At 34.2% G+C, this 22,994-nt stretch overlaps 1 protein-coding gene across 2 annotated transcripts in view; it reads right to left on the bottom strand.

The window, feature by feature from the left end:
- Positions 1-22,994, bottom strand: part of EPB41L5 (erythrocyte membrane protein band 4.1 like 5) — a 146,125-nt gene that overhangs the window by 86,631 nt on the left and 36,500 nt on the right. For both annotated transcript variants that reach the window (XM_054575009.1, XM_054575010.1), the window contains exons 4-13: positions 14,659-14,701; positions 13,619-13,697; positions 12,166-12,210; positions 11,932-11,984; positions 9,164-9,284; positions 8,941-9,028; positions 8,080-8,168; positions 5,058-5,127; positions 1,617-1,786; positions 485-591 (exon numbers count right to left, since the gene is read on the bottom strand). In XM_054575009.1, coding sequence (XP_054430984.1) covers positions 485-591; positions 1,617-1,786; positions 5,058-5,127; positions 8,080-8,168; positions 8,941-9,028; positions 9,164-9,284; positions 11,932-11,984; positions 12,166-12,210; positions 13,619-13,697; positions 14,659-14,701 — 865 coding nt within the window. The remainder of the gene's footprint in view (positions 1-484; positions 592-1,616; positions 1,787-5,057; positions 5,128-8,079; positions 8,169-8,940; positions 9,029-9,163; positions 9,285-11,931; positions 11,985-12,165; positions 12,211-13,618; positions 13,698-14,658; positions 14,702-22,994) is intronic.

Raw genomic sequence — 22,994 nt, 5'->3', positions numbered from 1 at the left:
ATGTCAGTGTATGATACGCACTAATGACTAAAATTCAGAAACTGTTATTTCACGGAATTCTTAATCATAATATAATACCATATGACATAATTTTTACTTAAAAGGTATTAATCATTTATCAATGTTTTATAAAGTTCCTAAGGGGATTTTGAAGATTATTATGAATGAGATCTAAAAGTCAAAAAGAAAAGGGAAAATGTTGCCCTACGAAATAACTAAAATAGTTAATATGAAAACTGAACACAAACTCAGGGTAGTGTTTACACTGGGATAAACATAAAGTTTATTCTCAGCAGCCATATAGGCAATTTTTCCCTTTGTATTTTATTAAATTGATAATGTCCAAAACCAAATTCAATAAATAAAGAGTACTTAAGTTGACTGAAATAGACTTAAGATTCAGGCAAAGTCTTCTCAAGTAAACAGCAGCAGCAACATGAATTGTTGAGAAAGAAAAGTCCTTTGAAAAAGTGTTGCATTTCACCTTTCATCTGCAGAGTTCTTCGAGAATATCGTTTGCTGGGCCTTCTTTCAAAGGATGTTGATCTTCTTGCTTTATTTGTTTTTGTGGTCTGATACTCAGTTTTCCCACTAAAATAAATAAGACATATTAACAGAATAAGAGCATTTAAGATGTACAGTAATCAAATACACATAAATGAGAGAAAATTCTACATTGGGATTCTTCTTTAAAAAACCATCCTGAGGGAACTTTTTACAGTCTTGATATCTCTCTTTACCACATCATTCTTTCACTCTTTAGTCTTGTATAAAATATACAACACACAAAGTGTATCTTTTTTTCTTAAGTATGTGTATTACCTAAGAACATATTAACTAAGTTTGAGACACCTGTGCTTTTATGGAACTTCCCTTCCCTCCCCATTCATACTCCTTAATGCAAAGTATGCAATTATCTCAAGGTTTTCAGTTACTTTTTCTAATAGTGACACATATTCCAGAATAATTTTCCAGAAATATTTAAAACTACTGTCCTATCTGCCATGACTCCCATTTAAATTCTGTTAAGAAAACGCCTCCTCGCTTTCAATATAGATAGAAGCTCTCTTAATGAATCCCACACAATTGTTCTGCAGCATTATTTACATTCTTTTTTTAAATCATACTAATTCTCATGGCATGCTGAAAAGTCACAACCAATAATCTACTCTCAGGTAAACCAAAATATTCCTAATTTACCAACAAACAAGAAGTCTATAAGATTAATGGAACTTCAGATTTAAAACGGACTAGAAATGTTATCCAAATTAATTTCCCACAAAATGCAGGGTCCCCTTTTTCTATATGGTATTCGCCGTTAGATGAAAACGCCTTAAAACTCTTGTTGCATTTATTTAAATTGAGGGCTAATTAATATATAAAGTAAATGTCAACAGGGATATAAAATCTATTACATCATTATAATGTTTCCTGTCTATACTGGAAATTACAATCAATAACAGTAACAGTTTTTCTTTTATTTTGGCCAATGGAAAACACTGGCAAGCCACTTTATTTCTCCATCCCCTAATCACTACATCTATGAAATGAGGGGTTGACCGAAATTTTTCGGCCTCTATGAAAGAAAGATATAGCAGGTAGCTATTAACATTAACCTATATCTAAATCGTGATCCCAGCCGAATAAATCCTGATCGCTGAGAACTCTTTTGGACAGGGCCGCGGAGGCGGAAGAAGGCATGATGCTCCACAGCACATTTCCATAAATGTTTGCATGCTTTCGGATGGTCCAGTCTAAAGACAAATGTATGCTCTTGCTCTTTGCCCTGAAAAAGAAAAGGATGCAAAAAGAGGGTAATTATTACATTTAACATTCCTGTATCATTACTCAGCTACAAATACAACTCCAGTAATACCATGAATCAAACAAAGCATTTGGTTTGCTCCCTGAAACTCAGACACTCTTTATAGCTACCTATATAATAAGGAAGAGTTGAAATCAAGCTGTTCATTTTCTCAGACAATATAAAATTATTCCTAAGAGGGTCCTCTCTACTCATGTGATCTCATTTCTCAGAGATACGTAAAATGAGGTTTTATCTGCGACACTTTGGAATAAATGTATTATTATAATTTAAAAGATTATACAAGATCTGGCAATATATAACAACAGACATAAAAATGTCCAACATCCTTTGTCATAATAGTCATACTCGCAGGAATCTAATTATGATAGTTAACATTCATAAACACTTTCCTATGAATTACTTCAATGAGCAGTTGCTATCATTAGCCCCTTTTCACAGGTAAGGAAACTGAGACTCAAGAAAGTAAACACAAAGTCACAAAAAGCTAGTAAGACAGGAAACCAGAATTTGAACCTAGCCATTCAGGCTCCCGATGCTAAGTTTATAACATCTAAGTTATACTGGCTCTCTTGGAAAAAAAAGATTTTCTAAACAACAAAATTTACACCCAAAGATTTTCTTCAGTGTCATTTATAAGAGTAAAAGCTGGCCAAAAAAAATTTAAAAATCTACCTGTCCAAAATAAAATAGGTAAATAATGGTATATTTTAAAACTCTACAGAGAGATAAATGAATGAATGTACTATTTTTTTAATTCATATTACAGAATACTATATATAGATTAAAATACATGAACTAGATCTACATGGCTACACCTGTTTAGGTAAAATAAGATTAGAGGGACAAAGAAGATTCTATTATTCTGGTACCATTCTGTTTCTTCATCTGGGTGCTGGTCATACAGGTATATGTGAAAATCCGACAAGCTGTACATTTATTTTTGGACTTACATGAATGTGTGTGATACTTCAATGAAATGTACTAACAAAAACTACACATAGAAAAAAACATGGGAAAACATATAAACTCATAGTAGGAAGAAAACCTTTCTATGACACAAAACCCATAAGCCATAACTAACTGACAAATTCACCTATTTAAAACTTTTAAAATAAATGGCAAAAATCACATGAAGTAGTACTAAAAGAAGAACAATAAAATATTTACAATTTTACAACAAAGGGCAAAACCTGCAAGAGAAAAGACCAACAACCCAAAAGAAAAATGGGCAGAAGATATAAATAGACAATTTGGAGAAAAGGAAATACAAATAATTCAAATGTATGAAAAGATGTTCAATATCACTCATAACAGAAATAAAAATTAAACCTATTATGAAATTTCATTTTTCACCTTTCAGATAATGTGATAATTCCCGAAAACAGGTTTATACACAGATAAATAGTGCAACTTGGGAGGCTCTCTCTATATCCATGACAAATACACATAACCATTTGAACCAGCAAGTCCACCTCCAAGAAATCATAGACATGTGCCAACATACAAATTAATGTCTATATAGTGATTGCCAATTTACAAATTAATGTCTATATAGTGAGTATCAATTAAAATTGATTAAATAAATTAGGGAACATCCTAGAATACGACACAGTTTTAGTTTGTGTTTTAAATAAGAACAAAGAAACACTATGTGCTGATATGAAAAAGATTACAGGTTATAAAGTAAAGTTAAAAAAGGGTTAGAAAAGAACAGTATATAAGCATGATAACTTGCATTAAAAAAACTGATATACATGTTTGCTTGCATATATGTATCAAATAACTTTAAAAAAGATATCCAAGAAGCTAATACTATATTATGTATTAGATCAAATCTAAATGCTATCAACTGTAAGATGAAGAATTATTTTATCATACAAAAAGAACAAGTGTTACCAATTAAATTATGACCACATTTTCTTATCACATAAAATTATATTTTACTCTTCTTGAAGGGCTACTTTTAGATTTACATATAAATATCATTTAATCATATATGAGCTTACATAAAAAGGAAAATATTTGTAAAACAGCTTTAAATGTGACATCTCCCTCTTCTGAATCATTTCTAACTCGTTTGCTAATGATATAATGATCATCTCTGTGCCATCAAGAAATTTCTTTTTAAAATGACCTATTATTGTCTCTGATTTTCCACAAGGGTATGTGATAAGGCAGTCTTTTGTATCTCAGTAATAAAACTTTAAAACATAGCACTGTTTCATCTACATTTCAGAATCTTCTTCTTTTAGGTTCTGCTAAGGTAGCCCTTCCCACACGTCACTGTGCATATAAATCTTTTTAACATTTTGTTCAATTTGTTTTTATTTATATTTACCAATATGCATGTGTTTTTCAAATTTATTTCATTGCATGCATGAAAGTTACTTTTATTTACTAACACTTCTGTAAATTTTGACAAATACACAGAGGAGTGATTTTCAACTGATGTGTCACAAGAAGTTTTAAAACATGCTATACCTGACTATGTAGTCAGGGGCACTGACTTCTTTTCCCTTAAGACTGTCAAGTTAAAAAAAAAAAGAAGACAACAGCCAACACAACAATAACCATCTGATATGAATAAATCAAAATAATACCTTTTTTTTCCTGTCAGATTGGCAAAAAACATATTTTTGGTATGTCGCAGAACTTTGGCAATTAGTTTATGTATGCCATGAGATTAAAAAAGGTTGAAAATCACTGGCATAGTGTATAGCCACCACCACCAAAATCAGGAAACAAACTAGTTCTCTCATTCCCCATAATTCACTGTGCTGTTCCTTACTGAACCTGTGATCTAGTCTCCATTCCTATAGGTTTCCCTTTCCCAGACTGTCATACAAATAAATTCATATAGTCATGACCTTTTGACTCTGATCTCTTTTACTCAGTATAATGCATTGGAAATGCACCCATGTCATTGGGTGTATCAACTAGGAACTAGGTTTAACTGAAAAAAAAAAAAATTAATCCTTAGTTTAGAATACTTCATTTAAAAATATTATTAGGTAGACCTTTTTCATTACTTTTTTTGATCAGGTACTAAGGGATAGTTATTTAAATGTAATTTTTATATACATGACCTGAAGCAAGAAATTATTTAATTAACTTACCAATTATACTAAGTTCTATGGCTCTATAAAACAAGGAACATTTTCTTCTTTTAGAAATTTAAGTTACCACATAACACAGTCATTGTTAATAAGTAATGCAATGCAATTCCCACCTGATCATCATCTTCTACCACCACCAGGGTTAATTTATTCTTCTTAAAATCCAATCTGGTTATCTTAGGCCTGTAACAATATGAGAATAATAGCTAGATTTCAAATGTCCTCTAAATTTAACAAAAATGTTGTTAGTTAATGACCTAATTAAACATCTAATTTCTGAATTGAAAATTGGTAAGGGTAAACATAACTTGCACTGCCCATCAAAAAGGCCTCCAATCATAAAAATAGTTAATAGGGGAAAGAAAAGTTTCAAAAGCAATAACTTGAGCAAAATTAATGCTGCATATTTATCAGACATTAAAAATGTTAAGGAGCCCCAACTGGGTGGCTCAGTTGGTTGGAGTATTGTCCCATACCCCAAGAGGTTCTGGGTTTGATTCCTGGTCAGGGCATATAATTAGGTTGCAGGTTTGATCCCCAGTCGGGGCACATACAGGAGGCAACCGATCGATGTTTCTCTCTTACATCAATGCTTCTCTCTCTCTCTCTCTCTCTCTCTCCCCGCTCCTCTCTGTCTAAAATCAAGAAACATATCCCCAGATGAAGATTAAAAGAAAAATGTTAAGGAAAAAAAATGAAGAAATCCATTTAAATATTTCACAGGCTCCGAACTACAGTGTAAGAGATTCTCCAGGCCTAGTGTCAAAGCAGCAACATAGGAACTGGATACAGGAAAGACTATAAAACTTTTTTGAAAGCATAGAAGAAAACAGGTTATTGATTAGGGTCTTCAATTCTATCTTCTACAGCAATCTTGGTTTGAGGAAATACATTTTTAATTAAAAAAAAATTAACCTCACTTTATGGCCTACTTTCCAACTCTATCTCCCACTTCTACTAAAATCCTACACAACCTACCATATTTGAACTCTGTACCTCTGTGAACTGTAAAATGTCAAAACAATGCAACTCTCACTAATTTTTAAATATAACTTATGTAAAATATAATTGTAAAACATAGCTTGTTTACAAGAGCTGCACTAAAACAGTAAGTGTAATAGGTGGAGGAGAGGGGAGAGTCTATCACTTATATAAATGTAACAGATACATAATGCCTACTAGGTATCAGGTAGTCTTCTAAGTGTTACATGTATTCATTTCTTTCTAACAACAATCTATGAGGTGGTATAAAAGATGCTTTATCTCTCTGCCTAGAGCATTTTCTGACCATGAAGTATATCCCATTAGCACACTGGGCAAGCTGGAAGTGTCAGAGAATTAACACTCAAGGAACAGATAAATAAATACCCCACCCAGCTCCCTCACCCAGCAAGGGACAGCAATAAAGGTGTTCCACTCAAGTCTCTCAAGAGAGTCCCTATCAGGGCCACCTGTACGCAAAAACAAAGGAAATATTATCCTCAACTTTTTAAGGGAAAATACTTTTCAACCCAAAATTCCATTCTCGGCTCAATTACCAAGAAAGCATTAAGAGAAGACTATACCATTTCAAGGCATCCAAGGATTCAAATAATTTACTTCCTATACCCTTTTCTCAGGCAGTTACTTGGGGAAAAAATACATATACATATATATACACACATATATACATACACACACATACGTGTGTGTGTGTGTGTGTGTGTCTGTGTAAAATAGGAAAAACAAAAGCACAGAAAGGAAAATATGGGAAGAAAACACAGGATCCTGGCTGAGAAACAGAAAATTGAAAGTCCAAAGATAAAAGCTATAGAGCAGCTTGGAGAGCAAACAGGTCACACTGAAATAGAAGAATCATTTCATGTAACCCTTGAGAATTTGAAAGAACTTAAGAAGAACACAAGTCAGATAACTTAAAGGGATGTGTGTGATGCTGTGCAAGACATTGGGGGAGGGGGAGCCAAGAGCTAGGAAAAACAAAAAGCCATATGATAAGGAAAGGTAATCCTAGTGAGTTCAAGGATTTTGGATTTTGGGGTTGATCAGGAAAAAGAGAGAGAGAGCAGTATTGCACAACAAGCTTTACTGATGGCTTTGTTTGGACAAGGCTGCACGAGAGATGTTCTTCACAGCAGAACATGCAGAGACAAATGGCACAGGACGACAACCTGGAAGGAGAAGGCCACATGGGAACTGCCAGAAGAGAGGGGGATCAGAGAGGGGGCTTTTGCAGCTAGGCAATGGCATTCAGCAGCAAGGGGGGAATCTTTCAGTCAGAGAGCTCTAATGGGCTGTACTGGTTTGGAGTCTTATATAGCTGAAAGATTTGTCTTATCTACTGCTAGTAGTTTTCAGTAGGATATGCAAAAAGACAGGCTCCAAATAACTGAAAATATACGTACTGGGCTATATGTAAAGCAAATGGATGTGTAAGAATTTGAATTTTGCGCTGGTGGACTTTGAGCTAAATAACAGTCCTCACATCCTCACATGGAGCTAATATACAGGGACTATCTCCAACCCACACATGTAACACCAGTATACCACTAAAGTCTGTAACAGTTCTGACACAGATATTAATAATGTAAACACTGTTTCCTGATTTTCAGCTTTTAAAAAGAAACCAGACAAAACCTGAAGAACTTAATTATGGTTATACATCTATCCTTGATGCAAAATACAAATATAATTTAAAACTCTGGATGATAGAAGTTGGGACACAGAAAGAGAAGCATAGCTTAAAAGGAGATGTAAAAGTATTAATATCTTCCTTTCACACAATAAGGAGTAGGGAGTAAACAGGCTGTCTGTGGAATAAGAAATACTAAATATAATGACATAACTACACGACAAGAGTGCCCATGTGAACATTTAATACATATACACATAATATTTATATTAAAACATGCATTTTGACATCCCTTAAAACGAATGGAAAATGCAGATAGAAGAGTTTTAGTGGGACTACAGATGGGACAGATGAAACTGTATGATGGAGACAGTTTCAATTCACTTAAAAGCTTTTCAGAACTATTTGATTTCCAAATTCTACTTTATGTATTAACTTCATATAAATGTTTTTACACATTAAAAAATAAAACAACAATAAAAATCTTTGACATTAACTCTGCTTACCAAAAAAATAAGCCAATTTTGGTCTCTCCTTCAAAAACAAGAACTCCTGTTGGGGTTAATCCCAAGCTATAGTCATTCCCGTCTCTAGCCTAATTTAATGAAAGTGAAAAGTGTTAGCTCTGTTTGCATAAAAGAGGTTTCACAATTTTACACAACTGTTCAATTTTATCTTCACAGTGAATTATATTAATTATATTCCAGTAATATTAATATGCAAGGTATTTTCAACTATTAGAGTATCCAAAACAACATTCTCAGAAAAATTAATGTATATTTAGTTCAATGGAATGCTGTAGTTTTAAGGTATGTTCTTCATTGAAAGAAGTTACACTCCCACTACAACAAAAGCTCTTCCCAGATTCTTCCCATGTTCTATTCACCACTTAAATCACAAGCTTTGAAAAAACTGTCTTTCTGAGAAAAATTTACCTACTTAAACCAGAAATAATTTAAATCACTACACAAACTATACTACTACAATTTATCAAAGTCCTCCCAAGATACAGATTTTCAACTCTGCTTCCTAAATTACCTTAATTTTTATAGAGCCTGCTTTAGCTTACATGATATAAGATGATATGAATATAAAGTGAAAGAATAAAAAGCGGTTTTAAAAAGCTAAAAAAAAAATAACAGCTTAAAAGAACAGATATACTTTTTGGAAATTCTGTTTGTCTCTTTTCTTTCTTATAATTAATCTTAATGTGAGATTTTTATCGTTCAGTATTTAATCTTAACACTCATCTAAAGTACCCACTGCTATCCCATGTATACTCCATGGCCTCTCTTAGACTGAAAAATTTCATAGCTTGAATCTTGAAGGAATAAATTTTTTCAAAAGCAGCACAACGCAGTGCTTACCTTGACCACATGCATATCAACCCCATACATTTCTAGCCATTTGGCTTTATTCAGATAATTGGTTTCAGCTTGCGCTGGTGTCTGACCTCTGAAATTTAAAAAATAGTTTTTAAAATAATAATAAATGTAAATGAATTCTATACCAAGTACAGACACAGAAGAAAACAAATATGAGATCATTATTATAGGGATGTTAAAGAAAGTGTGATAAAATGTCAAGTACCTGTATTCCTTCCATTTCTCAAAAATAGCCAGCTCCATCTCTTCAGTCTGAATGGGCATGAACCTGAACTCAGACACCAGTTCAGGACTATGCTCAGCAAGATCATAATCACCAAGTTCAGCTACAAACATAAGTTTCACAGTTATATTTTGTTAATAAGTTTACTTCATTCTGAATCTTTCTTCACAACCAATTTATTAATAAATATTGCCAAGATTACAAAGATTCTTTCTTAAAACTACCAGGAATTCTTAGCACCCAAACCATTCCCCAAAATTAATCTAGTTTATACTGCTGACTTCTCTGTCTATACACACAAATCACCTATTTGTGGTTGGTGGTGTATTTCCAATTAAATGTCTTTAATCTATTTATATCTTATAATGTTTAGTTTTTGTGTGAAAACCTCTTTCTAGACTTCCACAGAGAAATACCTTTTGACCTTATAATGAATAAACAAGAATATTTAGCAATCCTTAACAATTAGCTGGTATCTGTTAAGAATCTAATATGCAAAGAATGTGAAATCATATACCACTATTAGATGTTGTCCTCCTGCAATTTCAAATTACTAACCTTAAAGAAATAACAAAAAAATGCTAAAAAATATTTGGGGACGGAAAGCAGGAGAAAAATAACTGAACGTACAATATTTATGTAATTTATTTGTGGCTATCTCTGAACTATGGGTTTGGGGAAGAAGGGAAAACATTCTTTTTCTATACTTTAAATTATTCCTTTAAAAGAATATCTTATGCATTAAAAAATTAAAATATTTCCATTTTTAAAAAAGTCTAGCTGTCAAGAGAAAAAATATAAGAACTACATTGAGATAATCACTAAAATAGTAACACTTTTTTAAAGATTATATTTATTCATAGTTAGAGAGAGGGGAAGCAAGGGAGAGAGGGAAACATCAATGTGAGAGAAAAACATCGACTGGCTGCCTTCCACACCCACCCCGATAGGGGACCGAACCCGCAACCTGGGCATGTGCCCTGACCAGGAATCAAACAGGTAGACTCTTTGCTTTTGCAGGACTACACCCAAACAACTGAGCCATACCAGTCAGGGCAATAATAACATTATTTATTGAGCACCTACTCTACACACTAGACCTGTTACTGATGTACTGTTAGTTAACTTCACAAGAACTTTGAAGAATATTATCATACCCCTTTATTGCTGAAGAAACTGCTCTTTTGTCTGAACCATTGTGTCTCTAAGGAACTCCAAACCAAATCTGCTACATAATGTTGTTCAGAATATATACTAAAATGATTCAGAAAAGTGAATTTGAGAGTATGAGAAAAAGTTAATGAAAACAAGAAGTTCTTTTTATGAAGATAAAATACTTCAGCATATTTATTCTTAAGGACCTTAAGAATAGTAGAGTTTGGTAAAATAGTAAGATGGGGACAAAAAGATGCATAAAGAATAACATAAAATTTGGAGAAATCCAAAATAATGGTGTCATGGATGAAAAAACCAAGTAGAAATTTTATTTAAAAAAAATATGTAAGTAGGGTTAGGAGATAATAGAACAGCACATGTATAAATCAAACAGTAAGTACTTAATGAGCACTATTCTGAACTATTTTGCTAAATACAACAAAATGTATTTAAAAAAACTGTATTTTCAAGAAGCATATAGTTTGCCCATCATGAAAATTACACAATGAGACAAAGACTATATGACACAATAAACGATATAACAGGTACTGAAAATGACAGCTTTTCAGCAGAACAAAGAATTTTAGAATTAACAACTTCCTACAGGAATTAATAAAATGTAAAAAAAAAAGTGTTTTCAAGAAAGATGCATCCAATTATATACTTCTGATCATTACAATGTTAGAGGCATAGCATTTCCAAACTAGTGTCTAGCTGATATTCTAGCTAAATGAGAGTTTTAATTTGCAGACAGGCTAGGATAGTAGATGGAGATAAGCAGATAACAATTCATACTAGTGGCAAATTTCTAAAGTACAGAAATTTCCTCCATTCATCAATCCCTCTATCAACATAGAAATATGCTTTCTTAAATAGTGGAAGCACCAAGTAAGTAAAATATTAGGTTTAGCATAAAACATTAAAAATTTAGTCTTATTATGTATACAATAGCAAATATTGGGGATAAAGATGGAATCAGCCCCCCCCAAAAAAGCATAAAATTATAATCAGAATATTTCTTTCCACTTTGTGAACAAGGACTGAAACTATAGTTTTACTAACATGTCAATTTTTCAGAAGAAAATTCCTAAATTTAACAGTATCAGTTTGACAAGGTACAAGATTTGAGTTTTTCATTATTCTCATTTACTGGAAAACCTTTTTATCCTCAAAAACACTACCAGAAATTTTTAAATACATTCTAAGTATTTCTTTCATGGATTTGTTTTTAAGAATAAGACTAAAAGAAAACCATATGGCCATAGCAACTTACTAATATATAACTATATTCTTTTTAAGAAAAAAATTAGCTGAGGGTAAATTATAACATTTACTGAATTATCAAGTAGACTGTGATTTTGTTTGAAAACACTATTGACGGAAAAAGAATAGAAGTAGTGAAAGGGAAGGAAAAGAAGGCAAGGTTCTAAAGCAAGTGAAAGTAAAATCAGAGTTGAATATTGATATAAATTTATACAAAAATAGTGCTGCTTCTCTTCCTGCACATCACTTTAAATCTTTTGAAATTCTTTAACTAAACACACACTGAAAGAATGATGCTTAAACTCCCAATAATCAACATGAAAATTGTTTACCTTGCAGATTATAAGCTGCCAACTGAACTGCTGTATCAAAGGGACAATCCAATCTAAGACCAAACAGACAACTGGTTAAACAAGTCAATTTCACAACCTTCATTTTAAGATAAATGGAAATACATATTTTTATCTTGACCATTTCTTTTCCATAATTAAGTATAAACTTATTTTTCAAAAACATTTTTCAGCTACTCAAGAAAAAGCAGTTTACCTTATGCAACTAATACTCACTTTCCACTGAGAATATCTTGTTTTAATTGCAGAACAAATAAATACCTAGGAAAAACAAGGGGCACAATTTTAACTAAACAGAACAATCTACTGTAAAAATAATCTTACCCTTCTAATTTGAGAAGAAACATTTTTTTTTTATTTTTTAGATTTTATTTATTTATTTTTAGAGAGAGTGTAAAGGGAGGGAGAGAAACATCAATTGGTTGCTTCCCCAACTGGGGACATAGCCTGCAACCCAGGCATGTGCTCTGACTGGGAATTCAACAGGTGACCTTTTGGCTTGCAGGCCAGCACTCAGTTCACTGAGCCACACCAGCCAGGGCAAGGAGGAAACATTCGTAATTACAGAATTTTACCCAAAATAAAGTCTATAAAAGAAAAAAAAGAAAAAAGGGGAAATAAGCATCGGGAAGATGATTGCATTTCTGCAAGGTAATAGCAAGAAAAAGTAGGCATAGAGTACTACTGCAGAGAGAATAGGCTTAAGGCAAATTACTGAGAATAAGCTCTGTGAGCTGCTTTAGCTTTACTCTTACACCTCATATGTGAACGGATACAAGCATGAATATAACTGTGGATTATAGCTATAATCTCACTGGCAAATGAGTCAAGAGGAAACCACTTCTGAAGGTACTCAGCAACTCAATCTTTTACTTAACAGATAGTATGTGGAATGAGTCATGGATTTGTAATATCATCAATAAATAAATATCAAGAGGGCAGGAAAAAAGTAACGTAAGTATATATATAACCTACTTAAAGTTTATTTCTAACTATTCAAACCAAATCAAAATCTAACATTTTTTTATTAATCAGTGGTATTTCAAAAGGTAAAGAAAATCAGGAGCCAACTTGAATAAACTCCCAGGGGCCAAAGATAGATCACTTTGAACATCAATAAACATGGCAATGTATTAAAACGCATTATCATGTTTAAAATACATGAGTTGATAATGATACTTAAAAAAAAAAAAAAAAACTCACTAGTGCCCTGGCTGGGTGGCTGAGTTGATTGAAGCGTTGTCCGAACACCAAAAGACTGTGGGTTCGATTCCCAGTCAGGGCACATACCTAGGTTGCGGGTTTGATCCCCAATAGCGGTGCATAGGGGAGGCAACCAATCAACGTTTCTCTGTCACATTGATATTTTTCTCTTTCTCTCTCTCTGATCAATAAACATATCCTCAGGTGAGGATTAAAAACAACAACAACAACAACTCACTAATTACCTTTGGAGGATGCTAGAAAACCAACTATTTTGAAAACTGATAAATAAAATAACTCTATAGTTAAAAAGCACTTTTCCAAAATAAAATTCTATTGTCTGAGGTCTTGTTACAAGGGGCAAGGAATTCATTGCATTAGCTGGAAAGAATTATGGACAATCTTCTAACATTTTAGCTAGCCTGACCAAACTTTACCCATGTACAACTCTGGACAGTAGTCTTACCGGGTGAGCTCTTCACGAAGATTATTTGGTTCTGAGGAATAAAACTTAACTCGAAAATGTAGGCAATAGGGCGAACCAACTGCCATTAAAAAAAAAGAAAGGAAAAAGCTTTAATTTTTTATAACTTTAAATAGTAAGAATTTACAGTCAGTAAATTTGTCAAAATCCATTGAACTGGAGCCAAAAGATAACAGGTTATTGTGGCAATACTTCAGTTTACATTGTAGGCTTGATTAAACCTAACATACACACACAAAAAAATCAGTAGTTTTTTAACTGTACCAACAATCACATAGTACAATAATAATCACGTGTCCTCTGAAGAATAGATAGCTGCAAATTAATTCTAACAGTTCAGGGCCAAATACATCAAATAAAAATGTTTTGACCGTGCAATCTAACAGCCCTAAAAATCTGCAGAGCTGTATTTCTCCAGAGAACAGAGGAATGCCTATGTTATTAATTGCTGGGCAAATCCTCCCACACACTTTCCAATTCATTTAACCTACTTAGTTATTAACCTCTCTATTCTCAGTGGTTCTGTTACTTTGTAAAGACTAGAGTTGAGGTGCCCTGAAATCTGTTACTGAGCAGGACAAGATGTATTATGGACTGAACACTGGTATTTTCCCAATTTTTGATAGGAACAATACTGCTATTTTATGTGAATTACTTCCTTTAGCTATTCTTAATTTTTTTAAAAGGTACTGCCTTAAATTCTCACAATAGTTTCTTGTTGGGCAGATGCCCAACAAGAAAAGTCCAACATAAGAGGTTACTAAATAAAGGTTAAGTATCTCATGGGAACTCAATCTCATTTGCAAGTTGCAAGGCTTTCTCTTGGAAACAAAGTGTAAGGCAACTGAATCTAATTACCATCAACTGTATATAATTTAGGATCAGTATATCAGATTGAAATTATTTTAAGAAAGTAGAGATGCTAAGGAATTCATTTGAAACATGATTTCTTATGTCCTTACTATTAGAAATCAGTTACTAGTATATAATTATATAATTAAATTTTATTTTTCAACACTTACTTTTTACTTGCTTTTTGATACTCTTTGTACCATCCAACCAATGCTGAAAACAAAAACAAAAATTCAGTTTTTAAGCAGATGACAAAATTTAACATTTTATTTACTAAAAGTTAATTTTCACCATGCTTTCAATGATAACCACAAGGAAATACAGGGTCCATCACAAATAACACCCCTTTTTTACTACAAAATCTTTTATTACAAAGTCATAAGCATGTAATTCTGTAACATAACAACATCACACTCAAGCACACCATGTGACATTTTAGGTGAAATATTCAAATTAAAACTATAAGTTATTACACCTATATTATTGCCCTACCAACCACACTTAAGCAGGGCCTTACTTCTGCTGGACCCTGTATTTCACAAGGGAAATAAAGAATGAAAATGAGAGGAAGGGTTATCTACCCAAAATCCACAGCAAGTTTATGATACAGATAAGGAAAAAAAAGAACCTAAAGGCAGACATGACTTTTTATATTACCTTTACTCTCTCAATAACAAAAATGATATTCTAAATTTTCCCCTTAGTTCTCAAAAAGAGTCACTTGCAACTGTTAAAATTAGACAGAAAAGTATCTTCATATTCCATATTCTTATAACAAACAGGTAAGATTTATTAACAGACCATAACCTCAAATTAGGTAAAACAACAATGCCACTTATATTTTACAAAATAGATACTACTCAAAGAGCCCGCACAATAAAATGAGATTTTTCTCATAACCAAGGCCATATCAAATGAAGCGGTCTTTGCTCCTTTATTTAACAAATAAAAAAAAATGTTAACATTGTGACTCGCATTTCTGTAACTTCTTCACTCTGAAATGTCCATAATACAAACAGACCTAAAAACCAACTCCAGAGACTTTCACTGATAAACCATTCCCACGTCACTTCTCTTTATTAATCCTTTTACACCATCAAGTCCAAACAGTGACAGGATACACTCAACCAACTAAGATACACATAATTGTGTTTTCGCCAGCATGCTTACAATTCCAAGCACCCGAAACAAAAAGAATGCTCTTGTGCTAACTAGCTCACAGAGCTAAGGAATCCAGTTTCAGAAGTGCAAAGAGAGGGTAAACAAAGCTGCATTGTAAACAGACTTGTAATGATGTGCTTTTCTCACCAATTATTTGCCCTAACCTCTTCCCACTCTCCCCTAAGACCCAAAAGTGAAATTCACAAGACTATCAGTATGCCAGCAAAGTACCTCTGCATGTTGAAATCAGAGAGTCAGTAAATATTTTTGAAGACAATTAAAACTGTAATGTTTTCCCTGGATTCCAAGTGTGTAGCCTAGTCAGCCACCTCTCGTCTTTTAATAAATTCAGTTGGGCACCCAATTTTAAGCATATTTCAATTTAACAAATGTTCAGTTTACACAAACCTCCATTAATAGATGCTAGGCCAGCCAACACGAAAAGTACGACTCAATTTATTTGCAGAAAAGATTTCAATCTAGGTCAGCAAAAATCCTATCCGTCTTGACCAAGCCTAACAATCCAATATCGAAAAATCCCAGGCTTAAAAAACCACATGATCATCTCCATAGACGCAGAAAAAGCATTCGATAAGGTACAGCACCCATTTATGATCAAAACACTCAGCAAAATGGGAATAAATGGGGTATTCCTCAACGTAATGAAGGCCATATATGAAAAACCTACAGCCAACATCATACTCAACGGGCAAAAACAAAGCTTCCCCACTAAGATCGGGAACACGCCAAGGATGTCCGCTCTCACCGCTTCTTTTCAACATCGTATTGGAAGTCCTAGCCACAGCGGTCAGACAAGAGAAAGAGATAAAAGGCATCCAAATAGGAAAGGAGGAACTAAAGCTATCATTGCTTGCAGATGACATGATAGTGTACATAGAGAACCCTGTAGACTCTACCAAAAAACTCCTCACCTAATAAGTGAATTTGGCAAAACAGCAATATACAAAGTCAACATTCAGAAATCAAAGGCATTTTTGTACACCAGCAATGAAATAGAAAAAGAAATCAGAAAAAAAAGTACCATTTGCTCATGGATTAGAAGAATTAATATCATCAAAATGTCCATACTACCCCAAGCCATTTATACATTCAACGCAATCCCTATTAAGATACCAATGACGTATTTCACAGAAATAGAACAGACATTTCAAAAATTCATGTGGAACCATAAATGACCCTGAATAGCCGCAGCAATTTTGAGAAAGAAAAACAAAGTAGGAGGGATCACAATACTGGACATCAAACTCTACCACAAAGCCACTATACTCAAAACAATCTGGTACTGGCACAAGAACAGACCCATAGACCAGTGGAAAAGAACAGAAAGCCCAGAAATAAGCCCAGGACTCTATGGGCATCTAATATTTGACAAAGGGGGCAGAAGCATAAAATGGAGCCATAACAGCCTCTTCAACAAATGGTGTTGGGAGAGCTGGATGGCTACATGCAAAAAATTGAAATTGGATCATCAGCTGACACCATACACAAAAAGAAACTCAAGATGGATAAAAGACTTAAATATAAGTCACAACACCATCAAAGTCCTAGAGGAGAACACTGGCAGGAATCTCTCAGATATCCCATGCAGCAATTTTTTCACTGATATGTCTCCTAAAGCAAGGGATGTAAAGGAAAGAATAAACAAGTGGGACCTCATCAAAATAAGAAGCTTCTGCACGGCTAAAGAAAACATCAGCAAAATGAAAAGGGAGCCGACCATATGGGAAAATATATTCGCTAATGATACATCAGATAGAGGTTTGATCTCCAAGATATATAAAGAACTCACTCAACTCCACTCCAAGAAGACAAATGATCCAAGTAAAAAATGGGCAAAGGACCTGGGCAGACACTTTTCCAAGGAGATACAGAGGGCCCAGAGATATCTGAAAGGATGCTCAGTATCACTAGCCATCAGAGAAATGCAGATCAAAACCACCATGAGGTACTACCTCACACCGGTCAGAATGGCCATCATAAACAGATCAACAAACAACAGGTGCTGGCGAGGCTGTGGACAAAAGGGAACCCTAGTCCACTCTTGGTGGGAATGCAGACTGGTGCAGCCACTGTGGAAAGCAGTGTGGAATTTCCTCAAACAGCTGAAAATGGAACTGCCTTTTGACCCAGTGATTTCCCTGCTGGGACTATACCCTAAGAATCCCAAAACGCTAATTCAAAAGAACCTATGCACCCCAATGTTCATAGCAGCACAACTGACAATAGCCAAGTGTTGGAAGCAACCTAAATGCCCATCAGTAGAGGATTGGATCAAAAAACTATGGTACATTTACACAATGGAATACTACGAAGCAGAAAGGAAAGAAGAACTACTAAACTTTGCGACAGCATGGATGGAACTGGAGAGCGTTATGCTAAGCGAAATAAGCCAGGGGGCGAAAGACAAATACCGTATGATCTCACCTATAAGTGGAACCAAAGCAATAATACAAAGGTGCAAGGAAAATGAGACCAGCAACACTGAAAGGAAAAGAAACCAACAGAGACAAGAGGGAAGGAGGGAAGGGGGGCAGGGGAAAAGGAAGGGAAGGGGAAAGTCAAGGAACATATAGCAAGGACTCATGGACAAAATCAAAGGGGAAGAGCTGAGGGAGGGAAGGAAGGAGGGGGCAAGGGAAAGTGGTGGGGGGTAGGCAGAGACAAATGTATTTGAAAAATAACTTAATTAATTTCACAAAGAAAGAAAAATCTCAGGCTTAATTGTGCAAAATACTTACTACAACCTCATGTCAATCACATACAGTATACAAAATAAAATTAGTTTTTATGACCCAGATTCTTTTCTCCCCACAATCATGAATCTAGGAGCTGCCCTGTCTTCAGGCTTTACCTACTATACTGCAATGAATTAACAATTTTATGGCTGGTCACCCGGGCAAGTCTCTTGCAGCCATGCTTAGGGAGGCTCTCATACACCACAACGAGTACAAATGAGCACAACCCTTCCAGGAGGTAATTCGACAATGCTTTAAATATAAATCCTTATGGATGTGTGCTGATTCACCTACAAGGAATTACAATATATCAGGAAAGGTAAGACAACTTATGTACCCAATAGTAGTAAACTGCCTAAATAAAGTATTTCAGTACGAAAGAATACCACACAACAATTAAAATGAATGAAAGCAAATACTTAAAAATCTGGGAAATTACCTACAATATATTGTTAAATTTTTTAAAGGCAGGTTATAAAATATCATAAATTATTTTGTCAAAAGATACAATTTGTATAAACATGCATTTTCTTTTGGACTGTGACAATCTATATAACAAAACAGTAACAGATATTAAGTAGATAGTTGAGATCAGTGGTGCTAATTTTTTGTCTCTGTTGTTTCCCATATTTTCAACTTACTCTATCAAAAGCACATATTATTTAAAACAACAGTCACAGGTCTCCTTATTTTAATTATTTTATATAGCTAATATATTCATACAGTTTAATTTCTGGTAATATTAAAGAGTATATGGTCAACATATACTTCAACCCCTGCAATAGGCCAGATTTCTGTTACCACACTCACAAACATACCCCCAAGGTATTATGAGTTTCTGATTCCTTCGAGTTTTTTTCAAACAGGAAAGAAAGAAAAAAAAAACTCTCTGAGTGTGCTGGTAAAGGGTAAAGAACATTAACAGACTGAAAATCAACAGGCTAAATATAAATTTTGACAAAATAAACTTTGAGGAATATAAAGAAGAAAACATTAATACAAGACAGACCACTTATTGTTTCAAGAACAACCTGAAGTCCTCTTAGACTTAACTTAAATTTCATCCAGTTTAAGAAATTTGGGGCTAGTCTCACAAGTGCACCTTAAATTTCTAGTTTGCTCCCTACTATTCTAAGAAACACATTAAACATAAAATCATTCCAGTGAGATAAAGTATCAGAGTTTTTTCCCAAGTAGACATTTTAGTCTTTTCTACCTGCATATAATTAATAACTTCCTAATATCTGGCATGACCTTAAGACAACTCAAAATTCAGATAAGGCATCAAGCACATTTTAAAGTGAAATTTAGTAGCTGGAGGAGTTCTGGGTTTTTCTGAGGAAGGTCCTGAGCTCATGTTTGCATATCCTCAAGTCTGTTTTCTTTCATCTCCTCCACATTCCAAGCCCAGAGACTGGAAAATTCAGAGCTCAGAGACAGGATCTTTAGGAGTTGAGTTTAAATTACATTAGAAGATAAGAGTGAAAGCATACAGATATAGATTCTTGGGTACTTAGTGTGAAACTAATATGGTTCTCTTTCCTTATGATAAATTAAAAAGAAACAAACTTTCTTTTAATTTCCTACTTCTAAAGTTTGGTTGATAAACTTACATATCAAAGGATGTGGAAAGCCACATTTCTTTCAATGCTATTAAGCTTGGCACGAAAGAAAACTTAATATTTACTTGTATGTCTTAAAATATAAGTAACATATAATCACAAACACAGCAGACATAACTAAACCAAACAAAGAATCAGCTACAGAGCTTCCAAAACACTTACATATACACACCTTCATTCAAGGCCCTATTGCCAAATGGTCTATAAACAGTTCTTTAAATAAACATCTGTCTTCTAATTGCCTACGTTAACTCTATTAAAGAAAAGCACCATTTTTGCTCAAAAAGCCAAGACCTTAAGGCAGAGATATGTTAGTCATCTTTCAAAACAATTGCCTCTGCAAAAAATATTCCTCCTCTGAGATGCAGACGCTTATGTTCTGAATTAAAGAACTGGGTTTAAAGCAAATTTTAACACAATTAACAAAATGTTTTTTAAAAATCTATGCTATGAAACAAAGGACAAACCCTTTGCATTGCTGTACTGAAAGCACTTCAACTTAGTCTAGATTCCATAATAAATTTTTCGGAATAATTACTTTTTTGGCATCAACAGTCTATGTTACGAGATATCCTAATAGAGGACTTAAATGAGTCATTAAAATATATTTTCCACTGTGCCTGTCTGTATATTACTAGTATACTCTCTTAGGATTCCTGTGGAAATGTAGGCAAATTAGGTAAAAATATATAGTCACTATCCAGAAATAGAGCAAAAGTCTACTTTGGAAATAACTTCTCTTACAGCTCCTTATTTAGTAAATATGTGTTACAATGTGCACATACACAAGGGCTGTCCAGAAGGTATCCAGCCATGTAATATGAAAAATAGAGACATTTATTGAAGAAGATACAAGAAACATTGTACATACAACAATGATGCCTCAGTCCCCTTCAAAGTAGGCACTTGGGGACCTCATGCAGTTCTCTTAATCACTATCAGCTGCCCTATTGTATTTCCCTGAATCTCATAGATGGTCTGAAATCTCTTCCCTTTCAAAGGTGATTGTAGTTTTGGGAAAAGCCAGAAGTCACAAGGTGCCAAATCTGGGTTGGGCTGGGCGGGGGGTGGGGGGTGGGGCGCTTAGTGACCTGGATGATTTGATGTTTCACCGAAAAACTCTGCACGAGATGTGATACATTGAGTGGATGCACTGTTGTGATGAAGCTGCCAATCACCAGCTGCCTATAGCTGTGGCCTTCTGAATCATCTGAATAGTTTCTGCAGAGGAATGTCCAAGCTTAACTCAAAATTTGATGCCGATACCTTGCTCTACTTGCTCAGTCATTTTGAATTCATGGCCACATAGTACACATGCTCACTTAACAGCATCTACTGCTCCCACTGACTAATACAGTGAAGTCAGCACTGTTCACCCATGTGCATTTCAGTCCAGTCTTCTTGGCTGCCAGGTTACATCAGTGTAGTGCAAACTGTTCTCTTTATATTAACATTGGCTGAACTTTTTCTGGATAGACCTCATATAATTAACATGCACATATTTATTTCTACATATTTTTCACTTCCCAATACATTATTGAATCCTATTGTTTGTTTTAAGTTCTCAGTTACAATCCAATCCAATCACCTTCCAATAGTGATAGTTTCACTTCCTACTTTCTAACCTTTATAACTTCAATAACTGCATATGTTGGTATTACTTTTATGAAATTAAACAGCAGTGGTAATAACGGGCATCTCTGTCACCCTTCTGTCTTTAGTATGAATGCTTCTAATGTTTCCCTGTTAATCTACTGTTGTTATGGTTTTTTTTAAATAATTAGAAATTTTTAAAAAATCAGAACCATTGAGCAACCACAAGGTCTGTTCTCCACCTGTTCGGCCACCTGTCTACCTAGCACCCCCCACCACTGGTAAATATAGACACACCTTCCAAAGGTTGGCTAGACCTGCATAGAGAGAAATGTCAAAATGTACATACAGTCGAAACGCCATGAGGTTTATTCAAGGTGTTAGTGGGCTAGGAAGAAGAGGCTTAACAGGCCACAATAAGTAAATAACAAATAAACAACTAACCAACCAACCATGATAAGAATGCTAGAGCAGAGTATTCTTTATCTGCCCAACGTCTGATGAGTGAGGTCAGCAAGTCAAACTGGCAGTTCACCACATCATGCCTATAGTACCTGAAATAGCTGAAAATTCTAAAATTGTACAAGAATTACCTCTTACCTTAGCTCAACGAGCTTTGATTTGCCATCGAGGGGATCCCCTGTGGCAGCATCCAGGTGTGCACTTACAAAACATTTACTCAATATTCCACTAGACAATTAAGTGTTTTCTAGCTCTCAGCTTTGGATTTAATGTCTCCATTTCAATTTGTGTTGAATTTTGTCTTTGAACTAAATGCCATAAACTTAATCAGGTTACTCATCTCTCTTTTGTGGTAAAGATTACAGTTTCAATCTTTTTGAATGTTGTTTCACTTAAGTATACGATAAAGCAGTAATAGCATAAATGAAGGTTAGTTAAACTGTTTAGAACTTGAACACAACACATCAATTCACATTCCATTGCCAAAAGCAAGTCACAGGGCCAAACCTCATATTAACTGAGCAACAAAGTACAGCCCGCTTATCAGCAAAGACAAAACACAACTGCATGATATACAATGTATAATAAATTATATACTGATTCATCTCTGCATTTCTGAGAATAAACTCCACCTCATTATAATGTGTTATTTATACTTTCAATAGGCGGCTGACATTTTATTTAGGATTTCTTTCATAGAGAACAAGGGAAGTTTAAACTACACATATAAAATAAACCAATACAAGCTATTAAGTTAATAATGAGAAAAAGTCAAAATATATTTACTATGACATGTTAAACTATTTTTCCTTCTCCAACTATTAGGAGAAATGCTACGTGTGTTTCTATTTTGAGTGTCCACAATCAAGGTAACACATTCTCCTTTAAAAACCAGACTGGACTCCCCCATGC

The sequence above is a fragment of the Pteronotus mesoamericanus genome, unplaced genomic scaffold (assembly GCF_021234165.1).
Source record: "Pteronotus mesoamericanus isolate MK-2021 breed Mesoamerican mustached bat unplaced genomic scaffold, CSHL_Meso_final contig_27, whole genome shotgun sequence".
NCBI classification, from domain to species: Eukaryota; Metazoa; Chordata; class Mammalia; order Chiroptera; family Mormoopidae; genus Pteronotus; species Pteronotus mesoamericanus.
This window is presented reverse-complemented; position numbering and strand designations above follow the sequence as displayed.